The sequence below is a fragment of the Nelumbo lutea genome, chromosome 2, assembly GCF_056320005.1.
Source record: "Nelumbo lutea isolate HS-2025 chromosome 2, American lotus-T2T, whole genome shotgun sequence".
Taxonomy (NCBI): domain Eukaryota; kingdom Viridiplantae; phylum Streptophyta; class Magnoliopsida; order Proteales; family Nelumbonaceae; genus Nelumbo; species Nelumbo lutea.
This window is the reverse complement of record NC_142685.1, coordinates 29,357,658-29,373,192: the sequence shown is the minus strand read 5'-3', so window position 1 is coordinate 29,373,192 and position 15,535 is coordinate 29,357,658. Positions and strand designations below refer to the sequence as shown.

General features: G+C 37.5%; 2 protein-coding genes and 1 pseudogene across 6 annotated transcripts; 1 reads left to right on the top strand and 2 right to left on the bottom strand.

Annotated features, from left to right (window-relative positions):
• Positions 1-2,927, top strand: LOC148869506 (DEAD-box protein abstrakt). Its single transcript, XM_088971022.1, has 2 exons — positions 1-917; positions 1,819-2,927. Exons 1-2 carry the CDS (start codon positions 1-3, stop codon positions 2,681-2,683), a joined length of 1,782 nt encoding a protein of 593 aa, XP_088827148.1. The 3' UTR covers positions 2,684-2,927.
• Positions 2,928-3,971: 1,044 nt separating this feature from the next.
• On the bottom strand, positions 3,972-6,119 carry LOC148869505 (uncharacterized). Its single transcript, XM_088972988.1, has 3 exons — positions 5,897-6,119; positions 4,922-5,792; positions 3,972-4,342 (listed from the first exon to the last, which is right to left on the bottom strand). Exons 2-3 carry the CDS (start codon positions 5,615-5,617, stop codon positions 4,181-4,183), a joined length of 858 nt encoding a protein of 285 aa, XP_088829114.1. The 5' UTR covers positions 5,618-5,792; positions 5,897-6,119; the 3' UTR covers positions 3,972-4,180.
• A 2,941-nt stretch (positions 6,120-9,060) lies between these two features.
• Positions 9,061-13,144, bottom strand: LOC148869504 (arogenate dehydrogenase 2, chloroplastic pseudogene; annotated as a pseudogene). 4 transcript variants are annotated; one of them, XR_016106638.1, is made up of 3 exons: positions 11,642-13,144; positions 11,407-11,483; positions 9,061-9,427 (listed from the first exon to the last, which is right to left on the bottom strand). The product of XR_016106638.1 is annotated as an arogenate dehydrogenase 2, chloroplastic pseudogene, transcript variant X4 (transcript). The 4 variants fall into 4 exon arrangements; XR_016106636.1 differs by having other exon boundaries at positions 9,061-9,737; positions 9,842-11,535; positions 11,642-12,899; XR_016106635.1 differs by having other exon boundaries at positions 9,061-9,737; positions 9,842-11,483; positions 11,642-12,899.
• Between the last annotated feature and the right edge of the window lie 2,391 nt (positions 13,145-15,535).

Sequence of the window (15,535 nt, the reverse complement as noted above, 5' to 3'; positions counted from 1 at the left end):
ATGGAGCCTCCGTCGGTCATGGAGGAAGACGATGACTATGTCGAATACATCCCGGTGAAGAAGCGCCGTCTCATGGAAGCTCAGAAGATCCTCCAACGCAAGGGCAAGTCGTCGGCGCTCGAAGACGAAACCGAGCGGGCCAAACTTGCCGAAGCCAAACCCAGCCTCCTTGTCAAGGCTTCCCAACTGAAGCGTGACCTCCCTGAGATTAGCCCCACCGAGCAGCTTGTCCAACAGGAGAAGGAGATGATCGAACACCTCTCCGACCGGAAAACCCTAATGTCGGTACGCGAGCTCGCAAAGGGCATTACGTATACGGAACCGCTGGTGACGGGATGGAAGCCTCCGTTGCATATTCGACGGATACCGCAGAAGGAGTGTGACTCGATCCGGAAGCAGTGGCATATACTTGTCGACGGCGAAGATGTTCCGCCGCCAATTAAGAATTTCAAGGATATGCGGTTGCCGGAGCCGATTCTGAAGAAGTTGAAGGCTAAGGGAATCGTGCAGCCCACGCCTATTCAGGTTCAAGGGCTTCCGGTGATATTGTCGGGGAGAGACATGATTGGGATTGCCTTCACGGGTTCTGGGAAGACATTGGTTTTTGTCCTGCCATTGATTATGGCGGCTTTGCAGGAAGAGGTGACGATGCCGATTGTTCCCGGAGAAGGGCCTTTTGGGTTGGTGATTTGCCCGTCAAGAGAGCTCGCTAGACAGACGTATGAGGTTGTTGAGCAGTTTTTGATTCCACTTAAGGAGTCTGGGTATCCGGAGTTGAGACCATTGCTTTGTATCGGTGGTGTCGATATGCGGTCGCAGCTGGAGGTTGTGAAGAAGGGAGTACATATTGTTGTTGCCACGCCTGGGAGGTTGAAGGATATGCTTGCCAAGAAGAAGATGAATCTCGATAATTGCAGGTATGAACTACAAATTCCAAGCTTCTGATTCCTTTAAAGCTTTTGCTTGCATTTATCCGTGATTCTGGATTTATTAGTGTTTACATATAATTCAGTTGGTTGATACTTAGTTTAGTAGGTGCCTATTTAATCTATAAAGGCATATTTAGACAGGACAGAAAATTGCTTTCTGTACATTTAATTCACCATTAAATTTTCACACTATCCAGATTCAATAAATTCTTAGGGGTTAATTGGTATTTTTTGAAGAGGTCAGTTTGAATGTACAAATCCAAACTTGATTTCTCCAAGAAAGGATGCTGGTAAAAGATAACCTTGATCAGGAAAAGATGGGGAAGATTGATAAAAAAAAAGGAAAAGATAGGGAAGATGATTGTTCTGCTTTCTACTTATTACGGGATTTAGGCAAATTTCATACATTTGAAGGCTCAAAAGACTTTTTTTTTTTTTCTTTCATTTGGCCTGAACAGCCAGCGTTACTCTTAATTTATCTTTATTGGCTGTCTAGTTTTTAATTTGCATTATCACATATTTACATGTTTCAGACATATAATATCTATATTTGGATTAGAATTCAGAATTGTATATTGATATTTCCATTTTATACAAAAAAAACTTGGAAAAGGTGGCCTCATCTAACTGAAAGTGCCAGTTTTATATTTAGTTGAAAATTTTCTCCATGGAAATTTTGATAGGGCAGACAGGAATTTCATTGATGAACTTCCATAAGCTGGAAGTTAATCTCGCTGGTTCTTAAATGAATTTACCTGATGTTTTCATAATTCATATTGCTATTTTACTTTTATAATCTAACTTCTTGAACTAGTATAGTTTTGTAATAAATTTTCTTTTATGGAGTGATTCTTAATACGTTGTCCTCACTATATTATTCTATCTTCAGGTATCTGACATTGGATGAAGCAGATAGATTAGTGGACTTAGGTTTTGAAGATGACATAAGGGAGGTATTTGACCATTTTAAAGCTCAAAGACAAACTCTTCTTTTCTCTGCCACCATGCCAACAAAGATCCAGAATTTTGCAAGGAGTGCTTTGGTGAAACCTGTCACAGTTAATGTTGGAAGGGCAGGAGCTGCAAACTTAGATGTCATACAAGAAGTGGAGTATGTGAAACAAGAGGCTAAAATAGTTTATTTACTTGAATGCCTACAAAAGACACCGCCTCCTGTTTTGATATTTTGTGAGAATAAAGCTGATGTGGATGATATTCATGAATATCTCCTGCTGAAAGGAGTTGAAGCAGTTGCCATACATGGCGGCAAGGACCAAGAAGAAAGAGAATATGCAATTGCATCTTTCAAAGCAGGGAAGAAGGATGTCTTGGTAGCAACTGATGTCGCTTCGAAGGGTTTGGATTTTCCCGATATTCAGCATGTCATCAATTATGACATGCCTGCAGAAATTGAGAACTATGTCCATAGGATTGGACGAACAGGAAGATGTGGAAAGACAGGAATAGCAACAACATTTATAAACAAGAACCAAAGCGAGACCACACTTCTGGACCTGAAGCACCTATTGCAAGAAGCCAAGCAGAGGATCCCTCCAGTGCTGGCTGAACTTAATGATCCAATGGAAGATATTGATGCCATCACTAATGCCAGTGGAGTGAAGGGTTGTGCATATTGTGGTGGGCTTGGCCATCGTATCCGTGACTGTCCAAAATTGGAGCACCAGAAGAGTATGGCGATTGCCAATTCACGGAGAGACTATTTTGGTTCAGGGGGCTACCGAGGAGAAATCTGATCTCTGTGTTTTGTATGTCTGGATGTGCAAGCCTGTTTTTCAATCAGGGGATATACTATTACTGAAACTTTGTAACTTGTATGGCAATGTAATAATTCTATTTTTTTTTTTTGTTAGTAGTATCCGGCCTTAGGTTGTGCTTACATTCTAATTGGTCTCATGAGGTCATGATACTGCACTTTGGAATATCCGGTAAGAAGGCATTCTAATAATATCTAATTCAATCTTCTTTTTCTTGTTAAAATCTTGTACCACTACATTTCTCCTTCACACTATTTTCTGTGAGGTTTCCTCGATGAATCATCCATTCATCTTCTTTCTCCCAATTTTAGATTTGAAATCAGCACTTATTAAATCTGAAATATTCTCATGGTTTTTAAAACCAACCTGGTGACCGAACTGGTCAGGGGTCCGGTTACCAGGTTGAACAGTCTGACCGTTCGAACCGAATGCTCGGCCCGTTCTGACAAAAATAAAAAAAAATTCAAAAAAAATAAAAAAGGTCAAAACCGTTCAAATGGTTAACCGCCCGGTTCAGCGATTCGCTGACCAAAATCAATGGTTTTGGGGGGGAATCCGGTTTTTGGGGAAAATGGAACCGGTCCCGGTTTTTCCAGTCCGATCATCCGGTCCTATCCGGTTTTGAAAACCATGAATATTCTTTCCTCCCTTGGTGAACTGAACCCTATAGGATTTTATTTTTCCCATCGACAAGACAATCAACCAATTCGTTATTTCTTCACTAGTGAATCATGAGTTTGATTCCCATGATTGATGGAATCAAACTACATTCTCATCCCATACAAAAAGATGCTATGAAACTATAGTTTTGCATTATGTTATCCAACGTAAGCCGCTGCATTGATGAACCTGAAATCCTGAAATCCATAGAGAACTGAAACCGTCAAACCATTTGTTATGTTCACTTCTTTGTGGATTCTATTTCGGGAACTTGCAGAGGTGGGATCTCTGCCTTCATGTGAAAAAAAAATTATTTTGGTAGATCATGGGTGAAAAACTCTTGGTTGTATTTTCTGTCTCAGGGCTGCATCATTTATGGTTGGCTAAATAGGTCTTAAGGTCCTCGTTAAATAGGAAGCATAGATTTCATGGTGGGCACAATGGTTAGGAGAGTTTAATCTGTTGGTGCAGGTGCACACATCTTGAGTGTCTGGACAATCTTTCCTTTAAGTAAGGAGTCTCTTTCTCTCTCCCACAATTTTCTCCTTTCTCTTGTTCCCTTTTTTCTGCTTTGCTGTTTAGTAGATAAGATGATAATATGAGAACAGAACCAAAAGCGCAAGGGTCAATTGCTGAAACTGCAGTTAATACCAAATAGAAAAAAATGCTGAAATTGCAGTATCTCCTATGTGTACAGTTACAGAAACTAAACACAACTGAGAAGAAAGAATATCCAGAAGACACTCATCCAAATTTGCCACGATGTCAGCATGACGGAGTTCAACTCTTGGTAAACAGATCACAAGACATATTCATTCAAGGAATAGCATTCAATCCATGGCTTCCATTTGAGCATCCTTGAGTCACTCCAGAAAGGTGCTGTAATGTGAAGGCATTGATTTTAAGTACTCTAGTGATCAGAAGGGGACTTGCCCCTTGCTGTAGAACTTGTGGCAGACCGCTTCCTGTGGCATTATCCTGTTCATACACATGCACAATTATTTATCAGAACAAACGCAGAATACTAATAATGGGATGAAAATTGGTCAGGGGGTCGGTCTTAAGCCTGCCTACCCCCTGAAACTGGTTAAAATCCCCTTATTTAGAACATTGGGGCCTTGCCGATACAATACGATATGCCGGATATGGGGCATATAGTATCGAAATTTTGATGCTTGGGCATGCTTTGCCTAGTTAATCTGACACAGTTCTGCAACTCAGGAGAAAGTGGTTTGTGAGTTGAAATTTACAGAAATACCAAAAGACAAAGTTCTGTAAGAGGGTTTGCATTATTTTTCCTTTTATTACTATAAAAACAGATTTTAAGGCATCACAATGAAAGCATAAGAAAAGAATACCATAACCAAATTGCCCAAATCAATCTGACTGAACTGATTGGAGTAATGCAAACCATGGAAGTTTCAATTTTCTACGCTTTTACAAGAGGTTAGAAGGTGTCTCATAAACTTGAATACTAAATACAGATGCAGTGAAATCTCAGAAAGAATTATTTCTTGAACATAGAGAATAATGAAAGAAATAGGACGCAGATCATACCTCATTACCGCTTAGGATCAGATCACACTCCAGAGAGTTTCCTACTGCTGTTTGATTTCTTAGACATTGATGTATGATTTGAAATATCTTCCATATCTCATTCATCAACTCCTCTCTTTCATCCATAGCCCCAGACAAAGCTTCTTTTAGATTCTTGGTATCTTCTTCTTCAAGGATCAGAGGAGTCCGAGCACACTCCAGAGGTTTTCCCTCTGTTTTTTTATTTCTTAGACACTGATGCATGGTTTGAAATATCCTCCCTATCTCATTCATCAATTCATTTCTTTCATCTATAGCCTTTAAAAACGCTTCTCTGAAATTCTTGGTATCTTCTTCAAGAATTTGCAATCTCATATCAAGTTGTTTGATCGCACTGAGCCTCAGCCGTATCTTATCCACATTAGAATGTTTGCTAGTCCTACTTCCCGAGTCTCCGGATGAATTCTTGCTCGTCTGGTTCGAATTTGAAGACCTGCAATTTGTTCTACAGTCTTTCCCACATGAGCTTGCACCACCTACAAGAGTGGTAACCATGAAAGATGACGATGAATTAACAGTGCAACACCGACTTCCTGTTGATACTCCTTCCTCTGATTCATTGTCACCAACACCTCTCTTACAAGGCTCTCTTTCCTTATGTTTCACGACCACTGATTCATTGTAAAATTCATCCTTTTCATTGTGAAAATTCTCCATGATCCCTGCAGACTTTCAATTTCGATTAGTTTTGCTTCTTGGGCTTGATTTTTAACCAGGGATTTGTCGCTTCCGTTTCCTGGCGGTACAAAATTCCTTCAGATTTCTCAAAGGAAGATGATCTTTCTGCCTCCATTTATCATAAATTGAGCTCCCATCATCTATAATTCGTAAACTAATGAAACAGAAAGCAAAGCAAAATGAAAGGGAACCAGAAAAGTTAAAAAATATGTAATGGGTTTAGTACTTGCAAGTCTAACAAACATGGTGACTGCTTACAGTGATGGAAATCATGGAATTATTACTACTCGAAGCTTGATTCTTGTGGAAGTTCGCAGACATTATGGGCATTCATATAAAGTTGAACTTAGAAATCTGGTTGAAGAATGAATAATGGTCGCTTACGACAGAGAGCTGCAGAGGCAGGAAGAGAGGAAGAAGCATCCTCGGTTTACATGCTTCTTCTGTAAGCATGAGAGCGAGAGACTAATAGATGTTGAATGAGAATGATGAGAACAGGGTTAGAGTCTTATTTAGGCTTAGGTACTGAATTTGAGAATGACCCGACCCAAGCCCGAAAAAAAACTGGATTGGGTTGGGTTGGGTCTGGATCAATCCATTGACCCAATTATCAGGTCAATTGGGACTATTTATATATTGTTAGAAGATTAGAAGTTCTCACTCTTTAATCTTTACTATTTAGTCTCCCGTTTATTTGTTGAATTATTGAATGTTCAAATTTTCTATTTTATTTTTGGAATTGTAAGGTTAATTTGTTAATTTTACCATTTTTTATATATTTTTTCTTTATTTTTTAAAATTTCAGTTATTTTTAGGGATGGCCCAAATTGACAGGTGGGTCAATCTAACATTTACAGACGGAACCGAAAATTCAATCCAACAACCCAAAGAGTCTTGACCCAACCCAATTGCCATGTGTAGAACCAACCAAGCAGAAAGAATTTTGGTTCAAAATTGTGTTATTTCCACATTTGGGCTTAATTACTGGTTAGTGATAGGCCCATTTCATCATTTCATTTAATGTGGATGATAATAATCTTCATATCACTATGGCCCATTGAATAGTGGGAGGCGAGTCCAAACTGTTTCGTCAATTGCTTCATTCTTCATGTGCTTGGCATGATATCGTGTTATCGTGTATTGCTCCTCTCTCTCTCTCTGTGGTTTTCTGATGTAAGTTCTTTATAGGGAGAATGGCTGATCTCAGAATTCTTTACCTCCATCATACAGGGGATGAATCCTGATTGTAAATTGATGTCAAATCTATCAGCAGGATGCGATTTATAAGAGAATTACTTAATAGACTATGAGGGGTTGTAATTCAGAATTCTGCAGTGAGATAGAGAGTAGTGTGTAAATTTTCATTTAACAAATCTCAGCCGAAAGGACGATCAAGGCTATGTGATGCAATAAATTGGGTGGCGACGCAAACCATACCATCAGCAGTTTCAGCATATGTTTCTCTCGAGGTCTTTAGGGTCGGTTAGTAGTTAGTATTCGTCTTTATAGCCTCCATCCTTGCTGGGCCGAAAGGAACCCTAAAGTCCGTTGTCCATCCCAAAAGTCGCATTCCAAATTACCGAGCTTCCAGGGAAGCCCAAAACATCTCCCAAAGCCCATTAACCACAAACAAAAATGAAATAAAATAATTAATAAATTAAAATAACACTTTGGAGATGATTTTTATTGGAGAATAATGACTATCTGGATTTGTATACCTACTTTTACCTTCAAACCAAACACATCCTTAGTGAATGAGGGCTGAAACTAGTTGCTATTCTGGCCTTCGTTGAAATGCAAAGAAAGCAACTACAAAGCCCAAAATGCCTTGTCATATCAAGAAAATGCGTAACTGTGAATTCTCAATGCTATGCGCTCTGTTTATTTGCAATGCATTTTCATTTACACTAGTACAAATACATCATCATTATATAAGCCTTATGCCAATTATATGGGATTGGCTACATAAATGCTGTTTTGTCTTGATCAATGAATAATTAAAACATTTCTAACTATTTCAACCCACGTCCGTTTTGGTTTGCCTCCAGCCTTTCCATACATTCACGGATTCACCTTGCAACTTATATTACAGGTAGAGGTGCAACTAGGAGGGGGCTCGAATTGGGCTTTTGAACAGCCCTGACCCAAAAGCCTGAAACAGATTAATATGCTAACTTGGGTTGGCCCAAGTTGCACCCCTACTAACACATTCTGTAGATAGTCTTCTACGCATGTGATCAAATCGTTTAATCACATATTCGTGTTAGTTTTCAGTTCTTTCAAATGACTTTCATTTTCAACCATGTTTCTTGACTGCCCAAAACTCTGTTTTATATAGTATTTATTACTGGCCTTTAAACTGTTTCATACACTAGCACAAATATATGAGAGTGCATATTCTGGTTGACTTTGTGTTACGGCTTTTGTTTAGTTATTCCACCTAAGCTGCAATCGACCAAGGTAAAAGTCAAAGCAAAAACTAAATCAGATTTTCTCTCCCAATAAAACTAGGCCCAATATACATTGGATACAATTTTGAGAGTTCACTGCAACCTCACCTCTGTCACAGCATTTTCTTGCAACTACCCAATGAAACACGGGCATGTTAACGATCTAACCTAAAAGCAGATCACCTCATGTTTTGAATTATAATACAACGGTGTCCATATTTTATTGGGAGTCAATAAAAAGTCGCGGCCACAATCAAAATGTTACCAGAAATTCAGTTATAAAAAGCATCAAATGACCCAAGTCTTCATATGTCACTAGGAGTGTTCACTACCGTACACCATATAATGGGGCGTTCAGTTTCGTGTGGAACAATTTTGTGGGAAGAATTCGGTGTACTATACCTGTGTTACACCGCCCCAACCACCCTCATTTTTGTTACTCTTCTAACATATTTTTATTTATAATCAAATTCATTTTTAAATTCTTTATTACTGAAGATAATATTATAATGATTTTTCTAAACATTGTACCATTTTTTTTAATTAGTCTTCTCACCATTTTTTATTCATCAAAATGGTTTTATACTATTACATAAATTCATATTATAGACATTTTATCTTCTAATAATTGACATAAATGGCAAATATATTAATAATTCAGAAACTGTACGTGATGTATAAAATCAACAGATCATGGTGTGGACTAATTTCTATCCACACAATTCTGTCCATAATTTAGAACAACTGAGGACAGTGGTATAATGTGGACTGGTCTCTGCCCACAAGGTGTGGTGTCTACACCCCTTTATGAATTCAAAATGCATTGGCTAAATCAACTACTAAATATGTTACTTCAAAAGTTTATCAAAACTTTTCTTTTACAGAATTCAATGAGGTCGTAAAACCTTCAGTATCAGGTTATGAGGTTAGTAAGCACATAGTAGTGAAAATAGAAAAGGGGCTAAGCAAATCAAAGAGCAAAGGATAGTAATTTTACTAGATAAATTCAGTAAGCATGCGGTTCTATCACGTGCAATATCAAAATACTAGCACAAACGAAAATTGAGCTTAAAAAAAAAAAAAAGACAAAATGAACTTCAAAAACTAAGGACTGATATAAAACATACATGAAATGCATTAAGTCAAGGACTCACATAGCCCAAAGAAACAAAAACTTCATATCTTCACCAAGACATATTTACATTGAGAGACACACATTGAGCTGCTGAAATATTTCACTGTTTGAACAAGGGTGAATATGCTGAAATATTCCTGTCTCCAATCCATGAAGATACATGGAACAACTTTTCATTGCATGTTTGTTTTTATTTGTACCAACCTGCATGTACATGTATCAATTAGTAAAAAAATACCAATGCAGGCCAATGGTCAAGCGTTTTTTTTTTTTTTTTTTTGTGGGGTGCCCAAGGGTCTAGTTTGACCCTCATATTTTCATCAGAGTTGAAATGTGTAAGCAATGTAAACGTATAATTTTTCTTTTAGTATTGGAATGGGCAAAAAAGCTATGTGCTAATCAAGTTTCTGAGGACCTCCCTGGTACAGTTTGGCTGGCTGCACATGTAGAAACTCTGGAGTCTGGACTACAATCAATAGTCCATGAGGACTTCAACAGTTAATCCAAAAGAATCCTGCATTGTCAGCCCAACAAAATTTAATGTTCTAATCTAAATCCAATGTAATCATGATATTTTCTCTTGAAGTATTGGAATGGGCAAATAAGCTATGTGCTAACCAAGTTTCTGAGGACCTCGCTGGCACAGTTTGGTGGAACATGTAGAAACTCTGGATTACAATCAATACTCAATGTCCATGGGGACTTCAACAGTTAATCCAAAAGATTCTCACATTGTCAGCCCGATAAAATTTAATGTTCCAATCAAAATCCTTTGCCGACACTCTTGTTAAGAGCCATTTCAAGAGATGAAATGAATACAAGAGCTAGCATTAGATAGCACCATTTAGAACACACATTCAGGAACATTTGATTCAACTATAGACAAAGTACGTAAAACCATAAGAATATGGTGCAACATACATAACTGTAAATTCAAGTGGTTTTCAAATTAGAACCTTGAACATGCCACCGATGTGACATACAGTAGTTGGAACTTGGGAGAAAAATGTACAATTAGCATTTTATCCAAGCCATGAAATCCATCTTCTCCCACATCCAAAAATTCAAAATTCCATCATGGGATCTGTGCAGACAATATCAAATATGACCTGGCCTTACTGAAAGAAACAATTATATCAGATATACCCTTAAAATGAACTAATTTCTCTGGTCAACCCCACCTAGTTGGTCCTTAGGGGTTCCTCAGCTCCAGATTTCTAAGGCCGTCTATAAAGGAAAAAAAGAAAACTATTTCCAAGTGATATAATTAATTTTCTTAATTGTAAATTATCAGCATCTCTAGTTGTCTTCATTGATTAGCATCAAAACTGAAATTTGTTTTGGAAGGACTGAAGAAAACACAGATGAAAGATGATATGCTGTACCATATTAGTATAGGATGTTTTACATAGTAGAATGTACAGAAGTGTTATTTTCTGGTTCTTCTTGTTCTCTTTCTATTTTATATTTTTTCCATCTCAGAGGTATCCGAGCAATTGTACATAAATTACAATATTTATATAAGCTATCATTATGTTCTGGTGCTCTGGTCATGGTAGAGAGAGAGCTCACCATAACTCTTCCCTATTGCTGTTCATGTCATAATCTTCTCCAAAGGTTTTGTAAAATCTAATAAGGACAGATTTATAGTAAGCACAACTCCTCTCCTACCCATCTAAAATGAAAAAAGTAATAACGAAACAAGAAAACCAGGTCTTATGAGAGAGAAACAACACAAAACACTTGGAGATCAGATATGAAGTGAACAATGAAAAAAGAAAGTCTCAAACGAATAAAACCAATTGAAAAACCTGAAAACATTGAAGAGTTGACAAAAGAAATAACCACTCTGAGAAAATGGCTGAGGAAAACAGAACAATGAAAGAACCAACCATAGATGAGCCCATCATGAAGATAATCATGGTGGAGGAACCACTGATCTACCTCTATGCAGGCATTAATTTATCTGGGCCTAATTGCCTTTTTATGTAAAATATGGATTATAGCTTACCACTTTACCAGTAGTGACACAACAGTTTATGTGAAGAAGATAAGAAATAATTTGAACGTAGCCATAGATTTATCAAGACTTAAATTTCTTCTCGTCAAATCAAGTGTTATATTTACCAGTGGCAAAAAAGAAACAGAACACTTGGTGCGCAGGATGATCAGAAATAACTTACATTCCTTTCTGATGACTGTATGAAGAACAATATTAAGATTCAGCACAACCAAATCAAGATCCAATTTTTCCTGAAATCTATATCAGAGAACATTTTAATCCTCAATTTTGCAATTTGAAGCTACAATGCCTACCAAAACAAATAAAAGAAAATAAGTTTAATTCAATTTTGATTCTGTCTCCTATTTCTGTTCTCTATGATATCAACCGATTGTGTAATGATAAGTCAATCCTACCAGTGATTCTTTGTTCATGCATACATTCTGCCAAGCCTTTTTTCCATCATCATGGAAGCAAAAGAAGACAAAAAAGGATGATTTCCTTAGGGCCTTATCTCAAGTTCCTTCTGGTGGTTTGATTCCAACACCATTTGGACGTAGTTCAGGAAGCAATTTTTTCTCCTCAGAAAGATCCAACCCCTCAGTATCTTCAAATAGTTGTTTTCTAAGAACATCATGTAGATGGCCGAAAAGCTGCTTCTTTAGTGACTCGAAAGCTAGGCTCAACCTCTCTAATTGCTCCAGTGCATTCTTGTTATACATAAACAGCCCATAGTAAAGATCAAAGCTATCCCCTTCTGTGTTCTCCACCAAATTAAATAATGTATCATACCCCTTAGTATTTATAGGTGTAGTCTCCAGTCCAAACTTCCCCAGTGCTCTCCCAATTGTATGAGTTATGAACTGTGACCCTGCTGCATACTTATCATGTTCTATACAACACATTTCAATCATGACACAACCCTCCTGAGCAAAAATATTCAGAAAATGATTACACCGGTTAATCCTTGATTCCTCGCTCCCAATCCTCACTTTGTCATAGACGAACTTAAGCCCAGCCCACCCATGTTTTCCACTCTCTGGTCCAAACATGGGGTGAGTGCAGAGAATATCAAACTCCGGCGGCAGCACCTTAAGGAACAATTTTCTGGGAAACTCTTTCACCGAAAGAACGTCGACAAACAAGGTGTTCCTTTTCAACCTTTGCACCGGAAACGACTTAAGAACGGACTCGGTGGAAGTAATTGAAGTACAGAGAAGGATTACCTCTGGGTGCTCTTCACAGAGATCATCAGGATCAGAAAAGAACGAAACCCCTAATTCACGAGCCGCGGCCGAATAGTTCGACCGAGAATGTGCTAAAACAGTGTGGCCTTGTCGAACCAAGGTCTTAGCCAAGAATTGGCCGAAGTTTCCGAACCCAATAATGGCAATCTTCAGCTTCGTGCTCTTCTCTAAGCGGTCATTTATCTTTGCCTCGTAATCATAGGGTTGAGCAGCATCGAGAGCTCTGATTTGGAGACTGTGGCGAGGAACTCGGGTTCTGGAAGTGAAGGAGAGAAATGCAGGCCGAGAATGAGGAAAGCTGCGAGAGATTGCATGCAGCTTCGTAGGTAGATTCGGAGTCGTTTGGGAAGGATGCAATGCAGAGAACGAGGCCATTGCGTTTGCGTAGCGAACCAGTAACGGATGATAACGGAGCAAACCCTATATTTCTTTATAGGGTACCCGATTTGAAGTCCATTGAAATTTTAACAACTCTCCGACCCGAACCCGGAAGCCCGCCCAAGTTGCACCCCGTGGAGGCGTGGACAGTTGACTGGGTGGGGTTACCTTACGTCCTTACCAAAGGGCAAAGGCTGACTTCCAACGGAAATCTGAAATCTGAAAATTTATAAAAGTAGTTAGACTATTTCCCTGTATACAAGCACAACGTTCCACCGTTATAGTGTGGATCCATGTAGAAAGATTCTAATTAGACGGTGATGGTGCATAGCATTTTAATTGTGTTGAACGGAAGTGTTTGCATGAGAAGGAAAAGTGCCAACATATGGTTTGTATCGATGCTTTTGAACCGTCATTGAGCCGGACGGTCAGACCATTCGGCCCGAAAACCGTTCAGACAATCAGTTTCGTTTCACCCCTAACCCGTTATTAGGTCAAAACCTGTTGATTTTGTCAAAAAAATGCTGACCCGGGCAATCGAACCGTCGACTCGTTTGACCCGGTCAGCAGTTTGCAATATAAAATTACAGAGAACTTGATGATTCTGATCTGAGATCAAACACGAATTCAGATCTGTGATCTAGCACGAAGAAGAAGAAGAAAACACGAACTCAGATCTTCCCAGTTCTCATATCTGAGATCCAAGAAGAAGAAGAAGAAGAAGAAAAAGAAGACACAAACTTTCTCATATCTAGGAACTCATATCTCATATCAGTATTTGTTGTCGCCGCCTCATTGTCGTCGTTGCCAGTGAGCATCCAGTTATCCTCATCCTCTTCCTTCTTCTTCCCTCCTCTCCTTCCCTCCTCTCATTCCTTCTTCTTCTTTCTTTTTTTCTGTCTCAAACAACAATTCTCTTTCTACTCTCAACCAACATCTCTTATGAGGTTTGCATATTAGGACAAATCTCATATAAACATTTACCCTAATATGCAAGCCGTCTGAACCGTTCAATCCAGACTATTGAACTCCTGACCCGAAAACCGATAGCTAGAATGGTTCGGTTTTTAAAACCTTGGTTTATATTGTAGTTATCCCAAATATTGTTTTGTCTTTTCATGTAAAATCCATTTTTAGTTAAGACAAATTACAAAATGCCCCAATCTTTGGGAAAAATCCTTACACCTCCCTGAGGTTTTTGACAAATACTAAAATCTCTCCTCTTTGTTTTTTCCTAAGCCTCGAATGTAATTAATGTAGAATAATGTAGAATAAGAGGTTTTGGATGTAAGAAAATGTAGAATAAGAATGTAAGAAAATATAGAAAATGTTTTTCGATGGGGTTTTGGATGTTTGAATCTGATGCCCAAAGTGTTTGACTCTTGTGAATCAGCAATTAATGTAGAATAAGAGGGTGTTTAATGTGGATGGCTTTGTTTTCACAAAAACAAAACAATTGTTTTTGTTTTAAAAAAGCATAATCATTCACATTGTGGAATACCCCAAGTGAAAGGTGATTACTTTCCTCTCAATATAGTGTGTTTTTTGTTTTGTAGGCATTTCGTGATACGTGTTTATTAAAATGTTGTCATGTTATCATTAAATCAGCAATTTCTCCATTATATTCATTCGTATATATTAATATTCACAAAAGTGAGTTTTTATTTATCTGCGGACCAATTGATAGGGGAAGTTTCATTTAATGTTTCTCCCAACGATTGAGCATTTATTCACTATTCCGCCGACGTGGCACCTAATGGTACTTAATTGGTCCAAAAACGGTCTATCAAGTACTTTTCTCGGTTTTGAAGATAAATCAAGTACAAACATTTATTTAATAAACCAAAGATATACCAAACACAAAAGTAAGTCTATAAGAGTGGTTAATGTCCTTTTAAAAGGTGAGGGATGTTTTTATATTTATAAGAAATCTAAGGGAGTTTTGAGGATCATAACAAAGGGCCATCATGCTACTTGTCTTTCACTCGAATCACCATCCATATGGGTTCAACTTGATGATTAGATGAAGAAAAAAGTTCATATGAAAATTCTTAGAAACTTCAATTTCAACATCATAGTAATAATGATGATGATGATGTTTGATGTCGCCACAATCATTATTATTCTAGGATTAGGATTATTGTTAGTAATAGAGTAAATGAATGTTCTCAAAAGACATTATACCAAAAGAGCTTTGATCAATCATTATACCATAGTAATAATGATGATGATGATGATGATTTTTTTTTTATCATGTCTAAACCCTAGATAATAATGTCGAAAAGTAATGCATCAAAAATTCATTCTAAAGCATAATGGTGATAATGCATTTCTATTATATCTTTAAAACATGATTTAATTTTTAAAATTAAATAAGATACTAAAATTAGATACACTATGTAAATAGTGAATCTCAAATAAATTGGATTATTGTTTATAAACAAAACTTGATCTAATCTCTTATATACAAAAAAAAAAAATACCTGACATAAATTGATAATGGATATTAAAAAAAAAAGGTTAGAATGGTGGCTCCATACTTAGCACGGGGCCATCACTATCTAGTTAATATATTAAAATGAAAAAAAAAAAGATTATGTAATATTTAAAAGATATACTTAATTATTTAGCTTGTGAGCAATAAAATAAAACCAAACAATATATACCTAAAAATTTCTCTCACAC

Coding starts and splice junctions, on each gene's coding strand:
- LOC148869506 (XM_088971022.1), top strand. CDS start 1: ATGGAGCCTCCGTCGGTCATGGAGGAAGACGATGACTATGTCGAATAC. Junction 918..1,818: donor ATGAATCTCGATAATTGCAG/GTATGAACTACA, acceptor TTCTATCTTCAG/GTATCTGACATTGGATGAAG.
- LOC148869505 (XM_088972988.1), bottom strand. CDS start 5,617: ATGGAGAATTTTCACAATGAAAAGGATGAATTTTACAATGAATCAGTG. Junction 4,343..4,921: donor TGATCCTAAGCGGTAATGAG/GTATGATCTGCG, acceptor GTGTATGAACAG/GATAATGCCACAGGAAGCGG.